The sequence below is a fragment of the Tinamus guttatus genome, unplaced genomic scaffold, assembly GCF_059628265.1.
Source record: "Tinamus guttatus ecotype Peru unplaced genomic scaffold, ASM5962826v1 Tinamus_guttatus_pri_ptg000035l, whole genome shotgun sequence".
Classification (NCBI taxonomy): Eukaryota; Metazoa; Chordata; class Aves; order Tinamiformes; family Tinamidae; genus Tinamus; species Tinamus guttatus.
This window is the reverse complement of record NW_028288569.1, coordinates 7,719,095-7,744,534: the sequence shown is the minus strand read 5'-3', so window position 1 is coordinate 7,744,534 and position 25,440 is coordinate 7,719,095. Positions and strand designations below refer to the sequence as shown.

At 39.4% G+C, this 25,440-nt stretch overlaps 1 protein-coding gene across 2 annotated transcripts in view; it reads left to right on the top strand.

The window, feature by feature from the left end:
- The window catches only part of DCBLD2 (discoidin, CUB and LCCL domain containing 2), a 36,679-nt gene extending 12,735 nt beyond the window's left edge, over positions 1–23,944 (top strand). The window contains exons 2-15 of one of the 2 annotated variants that reach the window (XM_088533700.1): positions 1,464–1,691; positions 5,112–5,249; positions 6,448–6,499; positions 7,898–7,970; positions 10,401–10,534; positions 11,956–11,996; positions 13,500–13,715; positions 14,213–14,337; positions 19,332–19,479; positions 19,663–19,833; positions 20,805–20,898; positions 21,253–21,302; positions 22,447–22,584; positions 23,495–23,944. In XM_088533700.1, coding sequence (XP_088389826.1) covers positions 1,464–1,691; positions 5,112–5,249; positions 6,448–6,499; positions 7,898–7,970; positions 10,401–10,534; positions 11,956–11,996; positions 13,500–13,715; positions 14,213–14,337; positions 19,332–19,479; positions 19,663–19,833; positions 20,805–20,898; positions 21,253–21,302; positions 22,447–22,584; positions 23,495–23,937 — 2,051 coding nt within the window. In that variant the 3' untranslated portion in view covers positions 23,938–23,944. Of the gene's footprint in view, positions 1–1,463; positions 1,692–5,111; positions 5,250–6,447; positions 6,500–7,897; positions 7,971–10,400; positions 10,535–11,955; positions 11,997–13,499; positions 13,716–14,212; positions 14,338–19,331; positions 19,480–19,662; positions 19,834–20,804; positions 20,899–21,252; positions 21,303–22,446; positions 22,585–23,494 lie in introns of those variants that run through there. The other variant, XM_088533708.1, reaches the window with a different exon arrangement.
- The last annotated feature ends 1,496 nt before the right edge of the window (positions 23,945–25,440 follow it).

Below are 25,440 nucleotides of genomic sequence, written 5' to 3'. Positions count from 1 at the left end.
CAGCTATGCTCACAGCAGTCCAGCTTTTAGAACTTGCAACTATCTTTTGAGGTACTCGGATTATAAAGAGAATAGTTATTGTTACTAAAGGCAATGTGCTTTTGCAAGCACATTAATCAAACACGCTTCAGTTTTACAGGGTTTGCTTTTCTCAAGTTGCTCAGCACGCACATTGGGACTCGCTGTTGCGTCTGTTTGTTAAGAGTTTCTCAATGCAGTTAAAATTGTTAAATGTCTGTACAACTTTTGTCTAAAAAGCATGGGTTACTTGTTAAAGTTTAGAAGAGGAGCAGAAGCTTGTACTATGAAAGAGTTTCAGCCTGTAAGTTTTTGTTGTTGACCAATACTATGAATATCAGTAGGTGTTTGTGTCACTGTGGATTTCTAGAGTGAGAAATCACAATGGGACGGTAATTCTGTTGTAATCCTTTGTAGATTCTGCGTGCATGGCACGAATTGTGAGGAACAATATGGATCTCCAAGTAATAAATGTGTTAGGCAAAGACACTTTTTTTTTTTTTTTTTTTTTTTTAGCAGTGTATGTAATCCGATTTTTGATGGTAGTCCTGTCACTTACATTGCTTTACTCATGATGATGTCTGATCTTTTCAGGATTCTGAAGGGCTCTGATCACTTTTAGGGTAGCGCGTCCAGAAGGCCCAGAACCCTGGACCTTCTAGACTCAAGTCCTGAGAGTGATACTATTGTGCTTGCCTTAGTTGTTTCATGTAATGAAATTCAAGAGATAGGCTTTTTAGCTTTATTAGCACTGCAGGCTAAGTCAGAGATTTTGCTTGGCTGGTCTGTGTTACTGCAAGTGTTAATTTTGTGGCATGTGGCCTTGTACTCAGAAATACTGCAGTACATCTTGATACAGCTACTCATGAGGAGCCAGCAAGGGTGGATGCTTCTGTAATAACATTCTTCTTTTCAAGCAACATATAAATTCCTGTGCTTCCTGTACTACCTGCTGGGGGCAATTCCCATTGAGCTGTTGAGTAACTAAATGTATCAGTTTGCTCTTTTTCGATTCATTGTAAGATTTCTGAACTTGTGCTAATTTTCCCCTATGTTAACAAATCTTGTGTTCTCTTCCATCCTGTTACAAATGCAGCAACAAGTGCAAAGCAATAGGAAAGCGCTCTTGCTTCCTTAGTGGGTTTATCCGTCCTTTCCACAACCTCATTTCTTGTGTACCCAAGTGCTGAGGGACCATGAAATTTGTAGCAACTCTCCGATCAGCCATGATCCCGACTTCAGCACCAAGAAGCAATAGTTACGAGGTATTTTGTCACCATTGTTGCCTCTGTGTGGGGCTTGCCTTGGAGCTTTCTCGCAACTGTCTGAGTAGGGCCAAGAAGGGCAGGGGATGCTGGAGCCCCGTTCAGGTGGCCAGTGTGGAGCGGCCAGCGAAGCTGTGACGAAGAGTGCTCTGAAGCTGACTCATCTCTGCTCTTTCGTAGGTGATGGATGCGGACACACCGTGCTGGGCCCCGACAGCGGAACTCTCGCTTCCATAAACTACCCGCAGACGTCTCCCAACAGCACAGTCTGCGAGTGGGAGATTCGGGTGAAGCCTGGCCAGAGAGTTCAGCTCAAATTCGGGGACTTCGATATCGATGACTCGGATTCTTGTCATTCCAGCTACCTAAGGGTTCACAACGGGATTGGCCCCACCAGGACAGAGATAGGTAGGAGTCGTTTTCACTGCTTGAAAGCTGCTGTGGTGGCAGCATTTCTGTTGCTCCTAGGTACCTTCATGAACCTGCTCTGAGCATGGAGCGACTACTCTGTGTATGATATTCAGTTATCTGCTAGAGTCCTGAAAATCTGTTGCAATTCAGTTGTATTCTGGGCAGTCAGAGACCTTGCCAGATATATACATGCAATATTTTGTACTGTGTGGGCTTTGGAGTCTCACGAGAAATCGTGTTTACTATATACGGGAATTTCGCATGAGCAAGAGAAAGGAATTTTAATAATTCTGTAATCAGAGTTGTGTTTTTCTTGAGCCTCTCACTGGGGGAAACCCTACCAAACTTACCTTATTGTGGCATTGTCTATTTTTCTTTGTTTTTCCATTTTGTTTTATTCTTTTTTTTTTCTCCTTTTTTTTTTCTGAAGCACAAATTGAACTTCCTGACTGTTTTTTTTTTTTTTTCTCTCTTCAAATAGAACTAATCTGCTCTGAGGTGTGTGCGGGGCTTTTTTAAGATCTTTGTCACTATTTTGCATTAAACTCAAAATGAATTGTCGTTTCTTATCCACTAAAATTATATTTTATTGGGCTAATTCTTTTTTTTCTAACACTTTAATGTATGGAAATAGAGGTATTTACTTCAGCATGCTGTTTTTTGTTTGATTCAAATACTGCTCCCCCTAAATCAGTCTTTATGAAGAGGCTAGAGGAATGTTAGCTTAAATCTCATGTCTAACTGTTACCTAGGTAAGTATGTGCTTGGAGCTGTTGAGCCAGACTTGCTCTAAAATAGCAAAACACTGAAGTCCTTAAATGGCAAGGAACGTCCAGTTCTGATAAGTCTATTACTCACTTTTACAAGTGATTTAATGGGATCGAGTAAATTTTCTACTTCATTTGTTTCTCTTGACTTTCAGCTGTTCCCAGCTGGTGTGGCAGCACAGTGTGCTCAGCAAACGTGTGTGTTGTTCTGCTCTTAATAAATTAATTCAAACAGATATTAATACTGACAGATAAAGATGATGCAGTTTCTTAAATGTTCATGTTTGGAACAACGAACAATGGTGAGATTAGACACAGTGGCTTAAATTTGTTTGGAAGAATTTTTTTTCTGGATTTATCCTTAGTTGCTGCTATTGTGATCTAACCTTGGAAAGCTTCTACGAAAAATATTTGAAAGTCAGTGATAACATTCTTAATATGAAATGAGTTAAAATTAGTTACTTAGATTCAAATTGGAGTTGTCAGTGGGTTGACTCATTGATAAGTGGAAAAGGTCTCTAATAAGTTAAGCTCAAGGGTTAGCTCTCATTCCAAGTCTTCTGAACACTTGTCACTAAACCAGAAGATTTAAATCCTCTAGTTTAATGAGAGCTGGAGGTGTTTGGTGTCAGATTCCATTGAAATCCCACCAGAATGCAAACTACAGACAGATTAATTTTGTATGTTCTGTGTAAGGCTGGCTCTGCTGGACCAAAAGGTGTAAGCTGCCGTGGGAGTTCGCCCACCTCCTGCAGTGCTGCTATAGCCAAAGGACGCTGGACTCCTTCAGTGCATCAACACAGGCAGATCAGTAATTTTACCTCTCCTGTATATGGCATTGAGGGTCATCAGCACAATCACATTTTGCCTGTTTGTGGTGCCTCCTATTTAAAACATTTGTTGAAGGTCTGAAGAGAAGCCAGGGAAGAGCAAGAAGGATGATTTATAGCTGAAAAAAGGCATCATGAGGTGCAACACTCTGCTCTTCTTCAGAGGCTGTATCTGTGTGGCACACAGCAACACAGCGTAGTTTTCCCAAGCTGGATTTGAATGTTTTGCTGGGTGCATTTGCCCAAAGAGGTTAAATGGTATCTTGAGGGCACTCTGAATAGCCTACCCTGAGAGGGCTATGCTTGTCAATGGTGTAATGACATCCAGTGGCTGAAAAATGAAATGAATAAATAAATAAATAAAAATGGATGGGAACATGATGCTGTTTGTCATAATGAATGCACTTAAGCACCGAAACATGAATTGGAGCAAAACGTAAGATCATCGTGGAGCCTTGATAAAAGATAACTTATCCTTTTGTAATACTTGCTGATGGGCAGCTTGCACAATGAGTTAAAGTGAGCTTATGTTTATATAATTTCAGAAATTTAATTAAAATATTTTAAAATTATCTATTTTCCATTTCCGTTAGAAAATACCCAATCAGAATAAGCAACATTTTGAAAACACTCACTGAAGAAGGATAGGAATTTATATTTATAATTTATTTTAATAATATTTGAGAGAGAACAGTTCACTTTTTAAAGGCATTTAATATATATTAACATATTTGTTTATGACTGTTTCTCTTTGTTATCCCAGTCCCTCTATCTAAGTGTTGTTGTTTCCATAATTCAGAAGGGAGTCTGGCTTCTCTCTTGCTATTCCCAATATGATAACATTCTTACCAGCCGATGACAAATATGTCAAGTGGAGTTGCAACTGTGATTATCCACTACAAAAATCTTAAATAGGATCATAGATGCTTTATATCATTGGGAGCCTGTAGAAGACAAGATATTTTTCTTTAAACTAGTTGATAAACCTATTAATAGGTTGCTATAGTTTCTTGTTAGCAGGATCGCTGATTTTCATATTGACTTGGATCTGTTTAACAGCCATCCATCCAAGTAATGTAAAATCTTTTGATAATTCTTAGACTTTATAGGCAAATATTCTCAAAACTGCAGATTGCAGCTTCCCACTTTGAAATGAATTATTTCTAATCTTTTTGGATGACTGAAGAAATATTCAGATGCAAAATTAGTACAAACTAGTACATCTTTTTCTATTATTATTTTTTATTTTTATTCTTTTGGTTCCAGTATCTCTCTCAGATTTTCTGGGTGCAGCAATGGGAAATGGAAAATTAACCAGTTGACAATTTATCATAATGGTTTTCAGATATGTTTTGATGTTAATACTGAAGTGCAATGAATGATGTACAAAATTAAGAAAAGCAGTTGACAAACCCTGAAAGAGTAAACAAGGGAGAGCCACTCCACCAACCGAGGAAAGAGGAGGAGGCCCTTCTCTTGCATCCACTTCTTTAGGTGATTGTTGCCCTAGCTTGGTCCTTTTCCTTAATAGCTTTCCCATGATCTTTGAAAAACTAAATGTGAGCACTGTGCATACATAGATAAGGTCACATTTTTTGGCAAGTATTTTAAGGTGTTAGTGGCCTCTTGATGGTGGAAAAATCAGTATGGTACCCATACTCTGCTATTTGCTTTAAATGAACACTGAATTCGTTTATTAGTATCATGTACGTGGGTTTGTTTTCGACTATGCAGTAGGTGTAACATGAGTTTTACATTACATATGAAGAGAGAGAGATGCTTATCACCTACATTGTTTTGTGTGTGTGTCCCTCCCTCAGGAAAATACTGTGGCTTTGGCTTTCAGATGGATGGTTTAATTACTTCGAGAAGTAATGAAGTGACAGTGCAGTTCATGAGCGGAACGCACACTTCTGGGCGAGGATTTCTGGCGTCGTATTCAACCACCGACAAGTCAGGTATTTATCAGAGTCTGTTCTCACAAAGCAGCCCCAATCCTGTAGTCTTTGATCTCAAATTCCAAAATGAAGGATTTTAAAGCAGTCTTCCTGTTACTTCTGTCAAGGAAACTGGATGGTTAAGTTATTGTTTAAGTTGCTGTAGTTTAAGAATAGGATATCAAAGGCTTTCCTTGTGTAACAAAGTAAGAATCACAGTCAGCTATTAGAAATGAAACTATCTGGTTAAGGGATGCAATAAATGTATTCAGAATTATAATAATCAAGACAGCAGACTGAAAGGTTTTGAACCATCTGAAAGGTTTTCTTATGGAACGTGTCTATTATTTCATATCAAACCATCTCATGGAAAAGTTTATTTCATTAACAGGCTCCTATACACCCACAGCTCTCTACTTGTGTGATCTGCTCACTGCTTTTTACTTTTCTTTGCCATTTCTTTTCCCTGCCACCACCATGTTTTAGGTGACTCCAGCCTTTAGCAAAACTACTGTGTTTTTTCTGCATCTCTCTCCACTGATTGTAAACATGAATAACTTAGGCCATAAAGAAACCAAGGATTGCCAATGATTGCTTTGCAAGGCACAAAGTTTGAGGAATACCATTGCAAGGAATAGTTCTAAAAAGCGTAAAAGAAGAATTTATATTTTTAATATTAATTATGTGGGTTTTCTGATGTTTTCCTTTGTAATTTGGCCTTAACAGTCTATACTGATACAAAGCAGATAGAACCATAATATGTGACATATCAGTTGTGAGTGCCAATAACTTGGTACTCTGTTCCCTGTGCTGCTCCTTTTCGTTGCTGCAGAACTGCTAAATGCTTAAAACTCACTCCTGTTTGACTAGCATATTTACTTTTCTATTTCTTGTGAAAAGTGTGTATGTTTGTTGTCTTCACAGGTTCTATAAAGCATAGCTATACATGAAAATTAGGCTGCACAAAATACAAGTTGGAAGTGCTTCTTTTCTTATCATCACAATATTCTCATTTGGCTTCACAGTTACTCAGACAAATTATCAAGGTTTATTGTAACACAAAATCTATTGCAATGCTATTGTTCATTAGAATATGTTTTCTCAGTCCGACGCTTTTGGTTGAGCTGGAGACACTCAGATGTATGATTTTTTTGTGCACTTTTAAAAATCAGAGTTGTTTTCTTTTATCATCCCCTTGATGTGCCATTTTTTTTTCCAGACCTCATTACCTGTTTAGAGAATGCGAGTCACTTTTCTGAACCAGAATTCAAGTAAGACTGTTTTACCATTCTCCTCTCTACGGAAGTCACTGTAAAGTTTCTTGTTCACTCTGTTACTTACACCTGATGCATTTTGAAATTTATCTGTCCAGAAGACTTAAGAAACAAAATAATTAAAATCAGAGCTGAATATTTTTGACATTGTCACTTCTCCTTTCTCCCTGTCTACCATTTTGTAACCTTACGTGCAGTATACAGTAGAACCTCATTAATTTGCACTAACACATAGAAGCTTTTAGAGTATCTTATTCCTGTAGAAAGAATGTATTACAGCACATATGTACCTAAAGTACTGAAATTTATATTGTAGTTCTCAAAAGAACACTAAACTGCAAAATGGGTTAAAAAATCACAAACACATCTCCCAGCTTGGTGTGAATTAATGAGGTTCTATAGAGATATAAAATGCTATTTCTTCAGATAAAGGAAGCATATTCATTTCCCTTTTTTCCTTCTTCCTCACTTCCATATAAAGTAAGGGCAGTGTTCTAAGCTTTAGACTATTATGAATTCTGTAAACTTAACAATTTGGAGATCCTAAGTCCTGGTATCATGAAACCTTTCAAGGTGCAGTCTTTACATTTCTCTTCATTGCCCCAAGCCCCAAATCAAGGCTCTCACTGTAGATTCTGCCCTTACTCAACATGGGCTGCAGTCTCCACACCCCATCACTTCCATGGGACCTGCGGTACCTTTCACTTGTGGTTGAATTGCTGCAAAAATGTTAACAACTCATTTTAGAGTCTTTAAGTTTGAATGGCTTTTGCATGCACAGTATAAAATAGCACTAAAGTGCAAACATGCAGCAGGGGCACAGCTGCCTCTCCACTCGCTTTCGATGAGGTACTATAAATGAAATTTAGTCATTCTTTTACAATCCAATCATTGCTGGGAGCTGTTATAACGTAACATTACTTTTCAGGTGCACTATTTAAAAGAAGCAGAATATGTAGATACAGAAATCCTTACAAAATACGTTCACAATTTTTGGGACTTGCATGTGCAAGCAATTTCCAACTTACATAAGTCCTGCATTATTTATATTATAAAATGCTTGGTATATTAATTTGTTGCATTCAAACTGGAACTGTCTCCTTCAACTGAGATATTCCTTTAAATGTCTTCTTAAAGGGATCTTATCTTGTTGTGGATTTCATGAATATGTTTTTGTCTGCTTTGATAGCTATCTTGAATTAGGATATGTCATTGCATAACAGGGTATGAATGATAACATAGTGAATTGCAAATCAAAAAATACTGCCTCTTAAAAATATATATGTGTAAAATATATATAAAAATATATATGTGTATACATATATATATATATCTGAATATATATATGAGTTGTAGTTGTATGCATATCTTGGCTTGATATTTTTTCTCTTCCAGTAAGTATTGTCCAGCCGGATGCGTGATTCCTTTTGCTGATATTTCTGGGACTATTCCCCATGGATACAGAGATGTAAGTAAACTGAATAATGTGGGCTTATGTGAATTTTGGTTTAAAAAAACAAAAACATATATGGTTGCAGCGATACTGTAGTTACCCATATTAGCCTTGCTGACTGCGTTCTGGAAGCTGTATCTCTGAAAGGGAATAAGCTGCTATTTTTATACACAGCTGCTGAATGGCTGGTGCTTCAGATGTAGCTCCTTCCAAGTGGCGTTGCATGCTAGAGATGCAAACATTTATGTAAAGTCTGCTGAGAAAGGTGGATCACCAAAATATTTCTTCTTCATGCTTCCCCCTTTTTTTTTTTGTTGGCTTTCTCAAGTGTGAAAAGGTCACATATATTTTTTTAATGGTGTCATCTAATTTATGCTGCCACGATACCTCTCTACACCAAGCCTGTCAGTGGTTACCTAATTTATTATTCCATATCTCATTTTGTCATATTGTTTGCACTCAGCGGCTGTAAAATTTCTAAGTGTACTAAGAAATCTACAAAAGCTTTTGTCTCTACTTTTCAAATGTCAGCTTTTGTAACTGAACTGGCGTATCTGCCATAGTACTGGAAGTTGTTGGCTCTGTTTATTTTTAATGATTATCACTTTGCTATTAAATTAAATAAAATTAAACCTCTGTATCTACTTCTCTTAAAATATTATTTTAATAAGCAGTTAGCTCAAGTACAAAAAAAGAATTTAAAAATTTTAATAAGCAAGGATTCTTAATATTTAACATGAACTTAAAGTGTGCTTGTCTCTGATATTCTTTTCTCAAATATTTGTAAATCCTAGGCCCAGGTGCAGTATTGCCACCACATATGTTGCATGTGCTGGCCCACAGTAACTTCTCCCTATGTGGCAGTCAGATAGCTCTTGTATCTGTCAGTAAGACTAAGTTGATTCTCTGCTTAACAGGTTTGCAGCATCTGTAGGAGTTCTGCTTCTTAGTTTCTTTTTTTTTAATCCTAAAATCTGGGAAAAAGCACCTTTTTGCGAAAGAAAAAGGAGGTTGGGGGAAGTAAATTCTCTGGGACTTTCTTTTTGTATATTTTATTGCTCAGAATAGAATGCAGAGAATTTCCCAGACATCAAGTGATGGAGAAGGAAAGGAGATTGTCCTTCACTTTAGATCAGGTTTCAGGCAGAGCTTTCTCTTGCAGCCCTCTCTAATGGTCTGAGCTGCTCCTTGGTTTAAACCGCCCTAAACCTTGGTTCATTTGTGTATGACGCTGAGGTCCCCAGGCCTTGGCGACCTGGGGCGCGCGTTGCTGACATCCTCTAGTGTGCAGCAAGGAGACCTCCACCAGCTGCTCCACCCCTGCCCTTTCCAGGCACAAGTAGGAGGGAAAGGGGAGCTGTGAATGGATCAGCCAGAACTAGTTACATTTTCTGGAATTTTGGGGGGATATTTTGAGGATGGGAAGCGGAGAGGGAGAACTACCCTTGGAAAAGTGTCAGCGAGCAGCTCTTTTCCCCAGTGTGCCTGGGACACGGCCATCATGGACTGCTGCAGTGTGCAGTTCTTTCTAGAGACGCCACAGTGGAGAAGATGGTTCTTTGTTTGTTTGTTTGTTTCTCTCTTTAAATTATGTGAGAAAAAATTCATTCATGAATTCTCCTTTTTTACGAAAAGTGCTTCCTCCCTCTGCAGCACGGCTAGCTGGTAAGCCAGGAAGACCAGTCATAGATGAGCGAGTGTTAAAATAACAGAATTTTATTCTGTTGTGAGCCCTTTTGCACTTGTTTCATTTGTTGGAGAAAATGCTGCTGCAGTAGTGCTTAAAATAAAATAATGGTTTGCTAGCTTTGCTCTAGCTATGTGATAGGTTCGAGGGCCTGTTCCAAAATACTTGTCAATTAAGCAGCAAATATTGACTTGCAGGGTTAAGTCTGTCCTGTCTGGGTGGAAAAAGCGCAAGTGTGACTACCACAGGTGTTGGCAGATCCAGAGTAACAGTCTCCTGGGGGAGAAGGGAGGAATGGGGTGTCCTGCAAAGGGACTCTGACTGATTGATCTCTACGAGCCTGTACAACATAGATAATGGGAATCCTTGGAACACATTTTATTCACATATTATTTCCCATTTGTGTGGGTCATACTGGTGGATAGTTATACCATGCTCAACTGTGAGTTAAAACAAGAAACACATACCATCAGCTAAACTTTAGAAAATGGGCAGTGCATCAGTCCTTAATGAACTTACAGTGTGCTATTAGAAGATTTTCTATGTGTGTATGTGTTGCACTTTGCTCTCTAGTGTGAAAGAAAAAAATACGTAATAAGAGAAAAATGACTAATTTCTAACAGAAGCACAAATAACAATTGCATTATGGAATAATAACAACAGAATATTTCTGGACAATGTATTATTCACAGTGTCGTGCTTATCTACGGTTATTTATTTACAACGTAGCATTACATCTTTCTTCTTCCTTCTTCCAGTCCTCCTCCCTCTGCATGGCTGGCATTCATGCAGGCGTCGTGTCGAATACGCTGGGTGGCCAGATCAACGTTGTCATCAGCAAAGGCATTCCCTATTACGAAGGCTCTCTGGCTAACAATGTCACCTCAAAAGTGTAAGTGTATCTCTTATGTCCTCCTTATCTTGAGCAGTGGGGATCTTGGCAGCCTCTGCTCCTGGGAGCAATTTTAAATAGTGAGCTGCCTCCTCTGTGGGCAAATTCTGTTCTGTAATGTCCTTATGGTGCTCTCTTGCTGTGGTATAGTTATCACTTTATGTTTTTAACCCCTAGCCCATAAAGATTGATTTTCCAAATTCTACAAGGAATTTTATCTTCTGAAATACTAGTGTGAGCATCAGATCTTAAACAGTAATTTGAATGCAATTTAGAGCCCAATTTCATTTTTCTAGTTTGTCATTCCTAACTCATTTTTTATTTTTATAGGGTACTCTCGTTCCCTTTCTGTAAAAAGAAGGGGACAATAGATATATAAGGTGGATAATATTTTCTCACAGAACTTTTTTCGCAAGATAGTTCTGCACAGTGTTCATCTTGTGTTCATGTCAGAACAATGTATGTGGGATTCTCTTAAGGGAAAAGGGGGAGAGGAGGTTTGTTATTTTTTTTTCTCAGAGCTGTAGTGCAGTCTGGTACGTAGGAATTACTCAGCAGTGTATCCCTGTCTGTTTTACGAAACCCTAGAAAAGTAGGGTGGTAATGGTAGCTGTGTGATTTGGGTAGCGACAGTAGGAACCTGATGTGCAAAGGTCCCTTGCCCTCGGCGAGCGCGGTTTTGCCCCGAGAGTCCTGACGGGAGGCTGGGGAGCTCAGGCAGCGCTGGCGACAAGCTGCGTGCGCTGGTGGGGGAACGCCCCGGGGGACATGGCCAGATGAAGTCTCCATAATGAGCAACAGATTCTTGGGGAGTGTGGAAAATATCAGTGCATCGTATTTTGGAGATGGTGGACATTTGTGAGGGTTTGAATACAATGCTTTTGGAAAATCAAAAGCTTCTCCCCGCCCTTAGCTTAGACAGCCCCCCTTAGGCTGTCTTTGAGATTGAAGCGTACAGGAGCTTGCAGAACTGCACTTGCATTCAATCAATATATTGGTGTTTCTATAGTAGCTATGAGTGGATGTTTGGAAGAGGGATGTTGTGCAAGGGAAACCAGTGTCATTTGGTGCTTTATCTTAGACGTCCCAATATTGAAAGTGACCCAAGGCGACTGATTCTTGTTTCTATTGCTAGCTTAACTTGATAAACATTTTAATGAACTCTTATATTTTGCTGGGTTTGTTTGAATGCCTTTCATATAGATACGTCTCTCAACCACATTTCAGGTGAAAAGGGATTTGCACTTAAAGTGCTTCAACTTGTTAGTGGGAAGTGTTACTTTGATCATGACTCCAGCTGCTTCTTTAGGCATACGTGCATGGGTTTCAAAGGCAAGGAGTCAGATAAGAAAAATGAGCCATGGGTTTGTTTGTTTTGCCCGCTGACCATCACAAAACCCGACTTCTTTTGTTCTCTGCAGGGGACCCTTATCTACGAGTCTCTTCACATTTAAGACAAGCGGTAAGCATGAGCACGTGAAGTACACGTTGCTATTTTTGTACAAATATTATGAGGACAAGTAAGTGTCCATGTGTTTTATTTCTTAATTTTTTTTTAATGGCATTCCTCAGTAACGTATATTTTTTAATTTACTGGCTTGTTTTGATCACTCGTTCGTGGAGTGCTTCATGTATACATAAACAAATACAGTATTTAAGTTTGTTTTTATTCAGCTCCTTATAACCACATACCTGTTTGTTTTACTAAGTTAATGCTCTCCCTAGGTATATTTAAGACATTCCAAAATCTGCTCTCTCAGGAATGTAGGGTGATTGTCCTGCCAGTTGTTCTTTTAAAAGCTTTTGCTCTTGCCTGGTATTTAGTAAGCTTCGCTCATCTGCAGAAAGATTCTTTCATGTTTTGTTCTTGTATTATAATCTGGTTTAAGGTGGCTTCTTTACTTTAAACTCACTGGTAAAGCAGAGTTTTTAAAGCTTTACTTACTTTCCATCGTTTTTCTTTGAATTGTTTATCTTTTTTTCAGATGAATTAGCTGTAGTTTGTAAAAAGAAACTAGCCCTTCTGTAGCTTGCTCTAAATGTCACCTTTGAGTGAATGCTAGAAATACCATCAAGATATTGGCCTCATAACTAATGCCATTTAAATAACAAATCTTAACAAGAGCAGTGGGTGCATATTTAGTAAGATAATGTAAATATGGAAAATCATATACATTACTCCCCTCCTAAAGTAAACAAATACTTTTCCTAATGCATCAACAAAGGTCAGTTGTGCTGCATGGGGAGTAAAGGCAGGAAGCTGATGGATGTGGGTGTTTTGAGATGAAAATTAAGACAACAGAGCAAAAATTAGAAAATATAAGGCATGTAATATTCCAGTAATTTCTCTCCCAGACCTCTGCAAGACCTGGAACAAGGAATTGCATGTCTGCTGACCTTGCGACTATTAAATTATCAAGCACAGTGACCGGGACGCGTTAGTTTTCCCAGGCAGCTGTGTACATCGGAGTGTTCCTAGCAGGGATGGGGCATGTCGATGCTGCTGGCGGGGGCCCTGGCAGGGCCTCGCTGCGGCCCTGCCCCGCGGCGCGCTCGGCAGCGGGAGGGAAGCAGCTGCAGGCAAACATTGCTCCCTGCCGATCCGTCCCGGAATACCCGGCGGAGAGGGGAAGCCCTCTGGCACTGCAGAACACGATTTGTGTAAGAGCGCAGGGATGTCTGCTCGCCACACGGATTTAGCTGGGATTTGTAGGAGCTGTTCTGTAGCCATTAGTCTGGGGCAAGCACAAATCATTTAATACTGAAAACCAGAAGCTTGGGTCCAGCATCACTGGGAGAGAGCAGGGAGGACCACTGGGAGGGCAAGAGTTTTGTCAGCACTGTCATTTCTATAGAAATGTCAGCAATTGTAACATTTGTGTGTCAAGTTATAAACCCAGAGCAAAAAAAATCTGCGTGTAACCTTAATTTTTCCATTTGTATCTTTACCTCTTCAATTGCCTAGGTTGCTATGGGACACTGGGGATGGAATCTGGAGTAATTCCTGATTCCCAGATTACAGCATCATCTATTCTTGAGTGGTCTGACCACACGGGACAAGTGAACATTTGGAAACCGGAGAATGCCAGGCTGAAAAGGCCTGGGCCTCCTTGGGCTGCTTTCATCAGTGATGAGCAGCAGTGGTTGCAGATAGACTTGAATAAGGAAAAGAGAATAACAGGTAAGTAAACCTGCTGTGCCCCTTAATTCGGGGAAAGAATTGTTGAAGCAATTGATGTGGCTTTTTTACTGGAGGCTTGATGTTCGAGCCCCAGAACTATGTTGGCGCATCCATTGCGATTCAGTAGCCGGGCTTGTGTGGAGAGGCCGCTGGATGTGCCACTCTCCCTGGTGCTCTGGGATGCTTTGCCTCCTGCTTTGGGGTTGAGTGAGCACAGGGCTCCCTCTGGCAGCTGGTGGCAGCCTGGCTTGTGCCAACTAGCATCATAGAAAACTTGGATCGTGAGAGCTAAAATAGGAAAGTAAATAAAAACGATTGATGAAATTTCAGCCACTGTAGGCAGTGCTGAACCCGATGTCTTGTATAAACTTTTCCAAATGCAACTGGACTTTTGGAGATGCTGTCCAATTATAAAACTCTGAATTAAAAAGATGAAATACTAATTTTCACAAACTGGTACCTGCCTTTTCTATAACTGGAAACCTTCATTTTCACAGGTATTATAACCACTGGGTCAACCTTACCTGAGCACTACTATTATGTGTCAGCCTACAGAATTTTATACAGTGATGATGCGCAGAAATGGATGGTGTACAGAGAACCTGGCACTGATAAAGATAAGGTAAAAATACCACACATTTTCTAGGTATGTTCTATATAGATTTCAAAGCTGTAAATATGACCAGTTTTGGAGAGGAACATTAAATAACTGTTTTGCAATGTAATTTGAATCACAAACAGCATTTATATAGAAGGAAATGTGAAAATGTGGAAATATGTAAAGATTTGAAAACAGTTTTGAAATTGAGAAATGACTATCTGAAGATGGGAATATTATTTACAAGAAGCTTCTGTTTCCAGTAGTAGACCATTTGGTACTGCATCCCTTGCAGAATAATTGGACTTCTTTAAAATAGGATTGGATTTATTTTTCAAAATTAAGATTTCTGATTCTCATCATATTCTGAACATAGTATAGATACCAGGGGTTATATTATTTCCTCCTTTTATAATTTTCCAAAAAAACGGTGCTACATTGAGATTCCAAATGCCTTTTTGCTTTAGGAAGAATTACCTAATCTAAGCCACAAGATAGTCTCTCCTCATATTTAAGATTTCTCAGAACTTCCTACACTGTAAAACTGAGAGGATTAATGCACTACCTGTTTTTCCAGGAGGTTTTTGTTAAATTTTGTTAAAAATTATGGATTCTTGCTAACCCCACTGGAACTAGCCTTTCCTCAGTCTTCTTAAAATTCTTAGATACATTTTTCATTTCTTTTATAGGCCTGCAGTGTCACATACAAATGGAACGGAAAAACTTTATTTAGTTCATTTAGGGCCCTCTGTCAGTTGGTCTCGTTAAATCAGTTTTTCAAGATATCCTATTCAAGATATATTTGGTTTTAATGGTGTATGTGGCTACTGAGGGAGCTCGCAGATGTAAGCCACAAGAAAACATTTGGCATGCTTTTCCTCCATAAAAATTCCTAGTCCACTTCCCTCCTTTTTAGACAGATAAAAGCACAGTGTGTTTTAGGAAGGGGAAATCTTAAGCCCTGCCTATTTTTTCTTTTGTTTACAATGTATTAAGAGTGTTTCCAGGTGGGGTGTGACAGTCGTTTCCACTCCAGCTGACTCCTCTAAGTTTGCCCCTCATGGTCATAAGACCAAGTCTTACAACAATAATCGACAGGGAGCTGCCTGTTTCTTCCCATCTCCAGCCCTGCAAATGGTCCCCAGCCCGTAGATGAAACCGCAGAGCATCCCGTCAGCAGATGAAATAAGGAACTAAAACCTCTGCACTTGGTAGCAGTGCTTGCAAGCAGGAGAGTGCTGGGGTTTGTTTTAGCTGAGTTCCTAGTTAAGTTTAACCATCTGAGCTGCAGATTTCTGCCTGGGAAAATAGAACAGATTTCAGTGATTAAAAATACCTTTGCTGTTGCATTTCCAACCCTCCTATTGAACAAGGTTAGATGTATAAATATCTTCCTTATAAATCAAGTTATTTGGACATAATCACACTGGGAAACCTTCCTGAAAAGAGGAGACAGTGACCGACAGGATTGGTCCATTTCTTTGAACCTACACATGAACTAACAGACTGTGAATATGAGGTTTTTAAAACAAAAACAACAAAACCAACTTTTGCTAGGTTTTGAGTGCCCTCTTCTGGCCTTCAAGTAAAATCTTGATTAATTAGATTCAGGCCTCATATTTTCCTAGGAAATCTCTGCTGCTATTGCATTATAGTTCAAGCATATTCTTTTTCTTGCATGTTCATAAAGTGAAACAAATGTTGAGCTTAATTATAGGTAAGACTTTTTTGATGGTGCTGTTTATGTTACTATGCACAACGTAAGAAGATGACTGCCCATTCAAAAAGTATCAACTGCAAGGCAAAATACTGAAGTGACCAAGAAAGGGGGATTGGCACAGTTAGACTTCAAGATTAGCATAGCTGCCCTTTCCTGTGCCTGATCTCATTTGATGCAGCTTTGCTTTTAGGTGCATTTTTAGCTTTCCCTGTGCGTATTACATACACGCACACCAGACTAATCAAGACTTACTATTTAGTTGTTTTCTGAAAAATGATTAAAACTGACAGTCAGTGATTGTCTCTGTTGTTGAGGAGATTGGAAGCTTTTCTGCTGATTTTCTCTATTCTTCTTTGAAAATATCACTCACAGAGGTGTGCTAGTATTCTAGAGTACTCTCTTTACATTTTTGTAAAACAGGAGAAAAATGTTTGAATTGGGGAGATGTGATGGTGTTTCAACAGTTGTTCTATTGAAAAGATCTGTTGGAAAGCACAGAGGCATCGCTAGGGAGTTTAAGTATAAATGGACTATGAAAGTGATTTTTCATCAATAAACATGCACTTTGTATTGAGCGCAGAAAGCAAATGTTTGTGCAAATCTGAGTCCATGAGAAATACTGAAATGCAGGCAAGGTTGAGTTAGTATCTTGATACTTCACATGCAAAGCTTGGTCATAATACAAGCCTGGAGGAAGGAATTACTTTTGTTATTGGTGTTGTTCAAAGGTAACAGCCAACACTAATGATTCTGGTTGCCTCCACTCTTCCATGCTCATCCTTAGAAACATGAAGTGAGGCTAATTGTCAGACAGGATTGCAGTGCTGGGCATCAGAGGCACAGGCTTGTCCATTTTCTTTTTGGCTTTTGTATTTGTAGCTAAAGTATCCAAATGCTGCTTGTGCCTCTTTTCAGTAGTGGCAACTGGCATGATACAGCCCAAGTAAGAATACAGTGCAGCAGCTTGGACTATGCATGTCCTCTCAAAGATGCACCAATGTCCTTTGCTTGTCATTTGCATCGTTATCAAAAGAAATGATGCTTTGGTGCGAGCTGTAGCAACTTGATGGCCCAAAAATAAAAAACAATAATAAAAGAATCGCCCTCATACGCAGAAAAGTTGCTGTAAATTGAAATCCAGTGCCTTTGGTCTCTATTCTTGTGATGTCTCATTAAATTGTGAATATTTGGATGGGCAGACTAGTTTGTAGCCTCTTTATATTACTCAAAATAACAGCCTAGACTTACCCCAGCGTTTAATCTGTCTCCATTCATTAGGAATATTTAAGCATAATAAGCTTATATTCAGAGTACTTTCCAAAAACAGGATAAATGTCCCAGAGAGCCATTTACTTGTAAAACTAAACTGCAAGTTGTAGAAGAATACGTGCTTTCAAGGCAAATGGCTTGCATTTCCCACCACTTTCAATTGTACCTAGATTTTTAGCATCACAATTTTTGGTATCACAAATAGGTTAGCAGTTAGTTTGGTAGCATTATTTGGATACTTAAAAATAAAAATGCTGGTTACTAATTTGAGATGAAGAAAAGACAATGCAGCACCTACATGAAGTATCACATTTATGTTTACATTAAATTGACTTACATGTTTATATCATCAACCAATGCTTTCGAACATGAGGGCAATTACTGAGTGTATAAGGACAAACCAGAATTTTTGCACATGAGTAATGCTCACGGGTCTTTAGTATCTTTTAAGAGTGGAGACAGACACGTTGTGTGAATCAGGGAGCCCAGACATGAATTCTTAAGGGCCACTGGGGTTGTTCTGCTGCAGTTTTTGTCTATGAAATTGTTGGTCTCCTGGAATAATTGTTTACTTTCAGACCTGTTGGATATTGCAGTCACTCTGTGTGACTTTAGGGAGTGTATAATAATGTGCATAATATATGCACACGCAGGAGTGCAATAACAAAAATATTTCATCTTGTGTATAAAGTACGAAGTGCCAACAGGAGTTACCAGAAGTGTGTTAAACCTCTTAACTGCTTGATTTTACGCAGACACTTCAGCTGCTGTGCAGTACAGTGATGACACTTACTAGTTGTAAGGGGTTCTAGTGTTTATCAAGTGGTCGGAGTGAGCAGAAAAATCCTAGGTGTTTATGATATTTACTTTTCAGGCTTGTGTAGGTAAGTACCATAATTCTATACTGTAAAATTCCACTGCAATGTTGCACATAGTATGTGAGGCCTGTGCTGACATTTTAAAGATAAGCATGCCCTCATTCCCTCTGCCCCTTCTGCTGTGGTCCGAGTTGCAGTAAGATCCAAGAGCTGCGTGGGCAGCGCTGAAGCCCAACTGCTGCGCGCTCCCCTGGAAAGACAAGTCCCTTCTGACGTAAAAGACATAATACCCGAGCCCTCCCTGTGAGAGGAAGGGAATGGTCACTGGATGGAGTATTTGGCCTAGTACTCTAGATTGTTTTAAGCAGCTCCGTGAAAAGCCAAATAGTTGGACTGAGGTTTGTAGATGAGCCTGCTCTGCATCTTGCCTTGACTATCTGCTTGCTGTTTATAAATTTCAACCAAAGCAATTCTGTGTTGTCAGCTTATGAGTTGTCCCTGAATAATATGCCAGGATGCTTTGGCTAGCAAGGACTAGCAGTGAGTGATCACCTATAGCTCCTTTTTTATTTCATCTCCTTTTCTTCCTGAACTGAAAGGTTCCATGTGAGCCTGTGAAATGCAAGATCTCTAGATCTTGCATTCCAAACCCCATGCCTTCCATGTCAGTCTTTGTAACCACTAGAGCAACCACTAGAGGCCAGTGTAATTCCATACTTGACTTGTTTCTTAATTATAAAAAAATATCATACCCATTCACAAAGCAGACCACGTTTAGCTGTTACGCTATGTGAAGGCACTAGTAACTCCTGCTTTTCAATTGCCCTCTAAATTTGAAGATTAAGTGGGAAATACCCATCCATCACTGAGTTAAAATTATTTCTCAACACCATTAGCAGACAGGATTCTTTTTTTCTTTTTTTTTTTTTTTTTTTGTAAAAGGTAAATCGCCTTATATGAAATAAGGCAAGAGGTTCTACCTCCCTGGGCCCTTTGTTGTTGTTATTTTTTTATGTCGTTGTTGTTTTGCACAGGGCAGGGGAAGGGGAGATGTGCAACAGCATTGTTTCGGGGTGAAATATTCCCAGGATTCAGCACTGCTTCCTTTTGGTAATTAAATTATTAAAATTAGTGTACTGAGCATTAGACTAGTTATTAGATTTGCATAACCCACCTGTGTGTCTTTCTTTTTTTGTTTTGTTATTTTGCAGATATTTCAAGGGAACACTGAATATTACCAGGAAGTTCGCAATAATTTCATTCCACCTATTATTGCACGTTTTTTCAGAATTAACCCCTTAAAATGGCACCAGAAAATTGCAATGAAAGTGGAACTCCTAGGATGTCAGTTTAGTATAGGTAAGACAACATAAAGCCTCTGAATTGTGCAAGGTAAAATCTATGAAGCAATGAAATATGTTGGCAAAGATTTAGAACTTCAGAATAAAAATGGGTCCAGCTGTCTTTTCAAGAAAAGAGAATTGCAAAAATAACACTTCAAATAACACTTCAAATACCTTTGCAAATACTTTTCTTCTAAAGGCCGTGCTCCAAAATTTTCCTTGCCACCACCACCTCCGAACAGCAATGATGACAAGAACGATGACTTCAGTGATGACTTCATTCATTCAGTGAAGACTTCATTGGAGACAGATAAAACCACTTTCACACCTGAAATAAAAAATACCACAGTCACTCCCAGTGTAACCAAAGGTACCTAAAATTAAGCATTATAGTATTTTGCATATATTAAATGGTGCTGAATTTAACTTTTCTCCACAATCTTTATATGCTATAGCAAATGATCACTTTAATATAACATAAATGATCACTTTAATATAAGGACTCTAAGATACTTATGATAAAAGTGTACAGTTACATACAATATGCAGAAATAAAACCAGTTTGATAAGACAAGTAAATACCAAGCATCCACTTTTAACATTCTTATTCAAACCAAAGTCAGCTTTTAATTACTGAATAGATTTTCCATTAAAAGGAATAGTTCCAACTTGGATTTCCCTTCAGGATTAATTCGAAGTAACTGCTTTGTTATTTCATTTGACAGTTTTTTAGGACAAAACACTTTTAGCATAGCTAATCTTTTACAGAATGCTCATGTTGGCATGAAGTTTGAAAAACACACAGTCTGGCAGCATCATGCTGCATATCAAAGAAAATGTTCAGAAAGGGAGAAAGATCACTGCAAATATAGACACTGATGAAGCATCCTTTAGAGGGCACCAGTCAGGTCTGCAAACCCTGCATGGACTAACTATGGCAGTACTGTGCTATTTACTTCTTGTAGGAGGGTCAAACCTAAGTGGTTGTCTCCTCCTGACTTCTTTTGCCTTTCTTTGTTCATAATATTCTATGTCTTTTTAATAGCAAAAAAAACCTTATATGTTTCAAACCAAATTTTGATTCTGATTTAAAAAAAAAAAAAAAAAAAAAAAACACTTGCAAGTGCTGTAGAGCTTTAGATGGTGTAGGTGTTAATGCATTGCTGTAGGAGCATCTGACAGGGCAGCATAGCTGTGCTATAGCTATACATATGCTATAGCATGTCCAGGACAATAGACAGAAAACTTACCTAGAAAATGACACAATGACATGCCTTTCTCCGAGTAATTTTCAAACAAAAACCCTTCTGTCTTACACCACTTTGTTTAATGACTTTGCAGATGTGGCATTGGCGGCAGTTTTGGTTCCAGTCCTGGTCATGGTCTTCACTACTCTGATTCTTATCTTAGTTTGTGCGTGGCACTGGAGAAACCGGTAAATGAGTGGATTAATAGAAGTACTTTAAATGAATGTTAGTCTGGTGTTTGGAAATGAAATGTTTTGCATGAAATACAATGGGAACTACACGGTCTGCGTTTCTGGAAAGTGTTTTCAGCATTGTGTTGTGTTTGTGAGAAAATGCCATTTTAATGGCATGATGGAAACTGCTTTCTGTAACTATTCTCATCAGAAGTGCTTTTCCGGAACAGATTTTTCCAGTAGCAGCAGACTGGTAATGGGAAGTCAGGTTATTGGTGCTTGTACATGACCACCAGTTACAGCAAAGGGAACAGTTGCATTTTCCAATAAGCACGCTAGCTAAAACACTCCCTTTTCTTTCTCTCATAGCAAGAAAAAAACTGAAGGTACCTATGATCTACCTTACTGGGATCGTGCAGGTAACAAAAATGGTTTAATAAAATACTCTACTTGGCATTCCTGCTTTAATATGTATTTCAAATTGCAGTAGCTTAGATATTTTCCCGTGGCAGAAACGCTTCTCTAATGCTGGTTTATTATAAATGTAGGGGTAGTGAACTCTGAATGTCCTTTCTGAACAGACTTTACTTTTGGTTCTCTGAACTTTCTTCAGAAATAATCGTTTCTCCTGTCAGAGCTACAACTATAAAATTATTTTAGTAAACAAAGTTTAGAGCCTCATAATAAGAACAAGACGAGAAAAACTCATTTCTAAGGAAATTTTTTGTACAGTTAATAATCAGTACCAGGTATTTTTTCTCCTGGAAAAAAAGCCTTTCATCTTCGCATACAGGTGTCTCAAGTTTTATCTGTCTTTGTTGCCCTATTGTGGGGTGTGTGGGATGACTTGAATCCCATTTTAGGTCGAACTTTCCATTCTTGGGCTCTTGATCCCCATTAAGTGGAAAGCAGGCACTTCTGCAGGGCAGTGCTTTTCTAGGGCCCTGAGAACCCTTATGCTAGAGCTTAAAGACCTGCTACAGCAGTTGGCTGTAAATCTGATTGTGCTTCATTTTTCTGTCCTCATTTTAGTAGTCTGCATATGTGCATTTGTTCAGTGACAGCTTTAAATGTTCCTTATCCTTTAGGCAAGAAATCTTTCAATGATCTTATTTTATTTATTATAGATCCATTTCTGCTAGATCCCAGCATTGTTGTATTGGAATGCTAAAATCAAAATATGCTATATTTAAATGTTAATAATAGACGTGCTGGATTTTTTTCACGATCATTTAAATATGTGTGTTCAGTATGCAAGTCCATTATAGAACTATAACTATAGAACTATATATAGTCCCTGCAATTCAGCAAAATTCAATTGCAGAAAATGCTGTTCTACTCTGTGGCCCCTCTCTCTGACCCTGCTCGCAGGTTACTTCAAGTTTTGTTAAACATTGTCTAGTGATTTTTGAATCTGCTGATTGGCCATGCAAATACTTACTATTTTCCTTACTTGCTACTACAAAACATAAGCTCCGTAGTATATAAAGACTTTCTCTTCAGTAGCTTCTAATAGAGAATGAGTAGATTCTTACCTTTTTCTTTTCTTTAATCTGTGTGAAGGATGGTGGAAAGGAATGAAGCAGTTTCTCCCCACCAAATCAGCAGACCATGAAGAAACTCCAGTTCGCTATAGCAGCGGTGAAATGAGTCGCCTAAGACCCAGAGAAGTCCCAGCAATGTTACAGACAGAGTCTGCAGGTACTCCTGAAATACAAGCTGTTTCAGATCTGTTCTCAGAGCTCCACAGAAGTGTGTATTTACTGATTGTGCACAACGGAAAGACATTTTTGCAAGTAAATGCAATAACCCAAAGTTTCTTTACTTGTTCTTGAAACTCAGGAAGGCCTGAAAGTCTCTGTAGCCATGTTTTCATGCACTGAAAATAACTTAATCGCACCATAGTTGCACGTAAGTCTGTAATACATCACATGTATCTGCACAGATAATACAAATTAAGCCATTCCTTCAATTTGGAAGATGGAGAATTACTGATAACAGGATATGCCATTTATTTGATGAACCAGTCACTGGAGGAGGATGACTCTGCCTTTGGGTCTGTGTTTACTCACTGATGGCAGAAACATGCAGACCTGCAGCATTCTGGCTTCACAGCCGGCAGAATTATTTCTTTTTTGGCTGCCAGATTGTCTGTTTTTAGGCAGCTATCCCATTTTCTCACTTCCAGCTTTTGTTATTCAGGTCACCTGTCAAACTAAAACAGCTCAGCAGACCATGTGCAGGCCTTCCCTCCCCCAGCCACACTTGAGCCAAAGCCAGCCAGGATAACTTCATTAAGTCAAATTTTCCAGGGAAGCAAGTTCCAAAAAACTAGAAAGTTTGCTTTGAGGCAGATTTGCAGCATGGGAAATTGCAGCTTACATGGGGGAAAAAAAGTATTACAAGCCTAAGAAATCAGGATCTTGTAGCAGAAGTTACCTAGCAGCTTGTAACTGACCATTATTTTCTGGCAGATAGAGCCCATTGGTTTGATCTCGGATAATAATTTCTGTGATGCTGTTGATAGGATCTATTTATTGTGATGCCACTATTAAAATGAAAAATGCATTAATTGTTCATGTATTCTCCTTTGTTGGGTCTCACCGCACAGAGTATGCCCAGCCGCTGGTAGGGGGGATGGTTGGCACGCTGCATCAGAGATCCACCTTCAAACCAGAGGAGGGGAAGGAGGCAAGTTACGCGGATCTGGACCCCTACAATTCCCCTGTGCAAGAAGTCTATCACGCTTACGCCGAGCCGCTGCCTATAACTGCACCCGAATACGCAACGCCCATAATCATGGACATGTCCGGCCACGCCGGCGCGCCTCTTGGCATCTCTCCCATTTCCACCTTCAAAGCTGCAGGGAATCAGGCTGCTCCCCCAGCAGGACCCTACAACAGACCCTCGTGTGGGGCAGAGAGCCCCTCGCCGGCGCGGGCGCTGTACGACACCCCCAAGGGGCAGCCGGGGCCCGGCGCCGTCGCCGCGCTGCTCTACCAGGTGCCGCAGGGCCTGCCCCATCCCGCCGGCGGCGACGAGCAGCCCAGGTAGCTCGGCCGCAGCGTCGGGAGCGCCGTCTCCTCGGAGCTCGGGGTCCCTTCTGCTTGGGTCGCTTTGTCTTAACGTTGTTTGTCTTAATACAGTTGAACCAAAACGTGTGTGAAAGGAGGTCTGGGAAAACCAGCGATTCGGCCTTCCTACTGTATACAGGTACGCCTTGTCTCTGGAGAAACCATGGACTTGTTTTCTACAGTTGTCTGTCAGCAGTGAACGAGGAACTTTTCAAGATTAACTTCAGCATTTCAGCGATGTGAATTGTAAATTGGGAGAAACGGCTTAAAGTAGGAAAGTCAGTAATATAGGTCTTGCCAATGGTACTATTTCTTAAAGAACAAACAAAAAAACCTCCTAAACTCTCTATGTAAGTACTAGAGAGGAATAAATTCAGCTTCCCTTTTGGAATAGCTGCATAACTTCCAACTTTTGTTCACAGGAATGGGAATCACCGCGTGTGTGTTCCTCACATGCTTTTCACAACGGTTTTATCATCTTTCTAAAACCAGAATCTGATAGCTCTATAATTTGTTTTCTCCTCCGTCTGGTCTTAAGCCACTAAATCCTGTTGCCTTCTAGAGATACAGTGGGCACAGACTGTTTTAAGGAAACTACAAGGCAACTGGCCTTGTGTCTGCCTTGAACCCAAACCTCCCCACAAGTGAACAGGCTGCAAGAAGCTTCCAGGTGTTCAAGGAGACCAAATCTGAGAGGTTGTTCCCCCTCGAGGTGTCTGTTGTTGTGTGTTTTAAGATGTAAGCATATACAAAGAAAGATATGTATATACTTTTGTGCGTGCATAAGGAGGCACACAAATATTCGAATGGTGCGTAAAGCTGGTTTAGCACATATGGTACATTTTAGCACAATTGGAAAACTTGGCCCTAGGGTTTTTTTTTTAATGATTGTTTCTTGTTAGAAGTATGAAAGATTCCAAAAACTTTGCTAGAGGCAGGTTGTTTTAAAGTGTATCAATTTCAGAAGCATTTAAGTGAATATATAACCTTTGAATGTTCCAGTTTTCTCTACTGAAAAGATCTCTCCATCTAAGATAACATAGACTAGTTTTATTTAGGTAATCACCTAATGAAAATAATTGGGATGTCACGTTTGCCATTTCTGGTCTTGTTAGAAAGAAAGCACAGCCTTTTTAACATAAGCATAAGTAGTAGAAGCTGCTCTTAAAAATAAAGTGATTTTTATTGTAACCACACTGTTGGAAGGATGCTGAAGTAACTTGCAAATGTGAAAACCCCTGGTTATACATTAGCCCAGTTTTATGGACTTTCACTGTTTTTTTTTTTGTTTGTTTTTTTGTTTGTTGTGGTTGATTTTTCCCCCCCACCCCATGAGGTGGTTTAGGTGAGCTGTGTTTATTGCCCCCGGTGCATGTGCTGGATGGATAACATGAAAGCAGAAACGAAAATATGGTTACAAATGGCTCCCATTACAGGCTCATAATGGTACAGTGTCCTAATTGCCACTGCAGTTTTCCTGCAC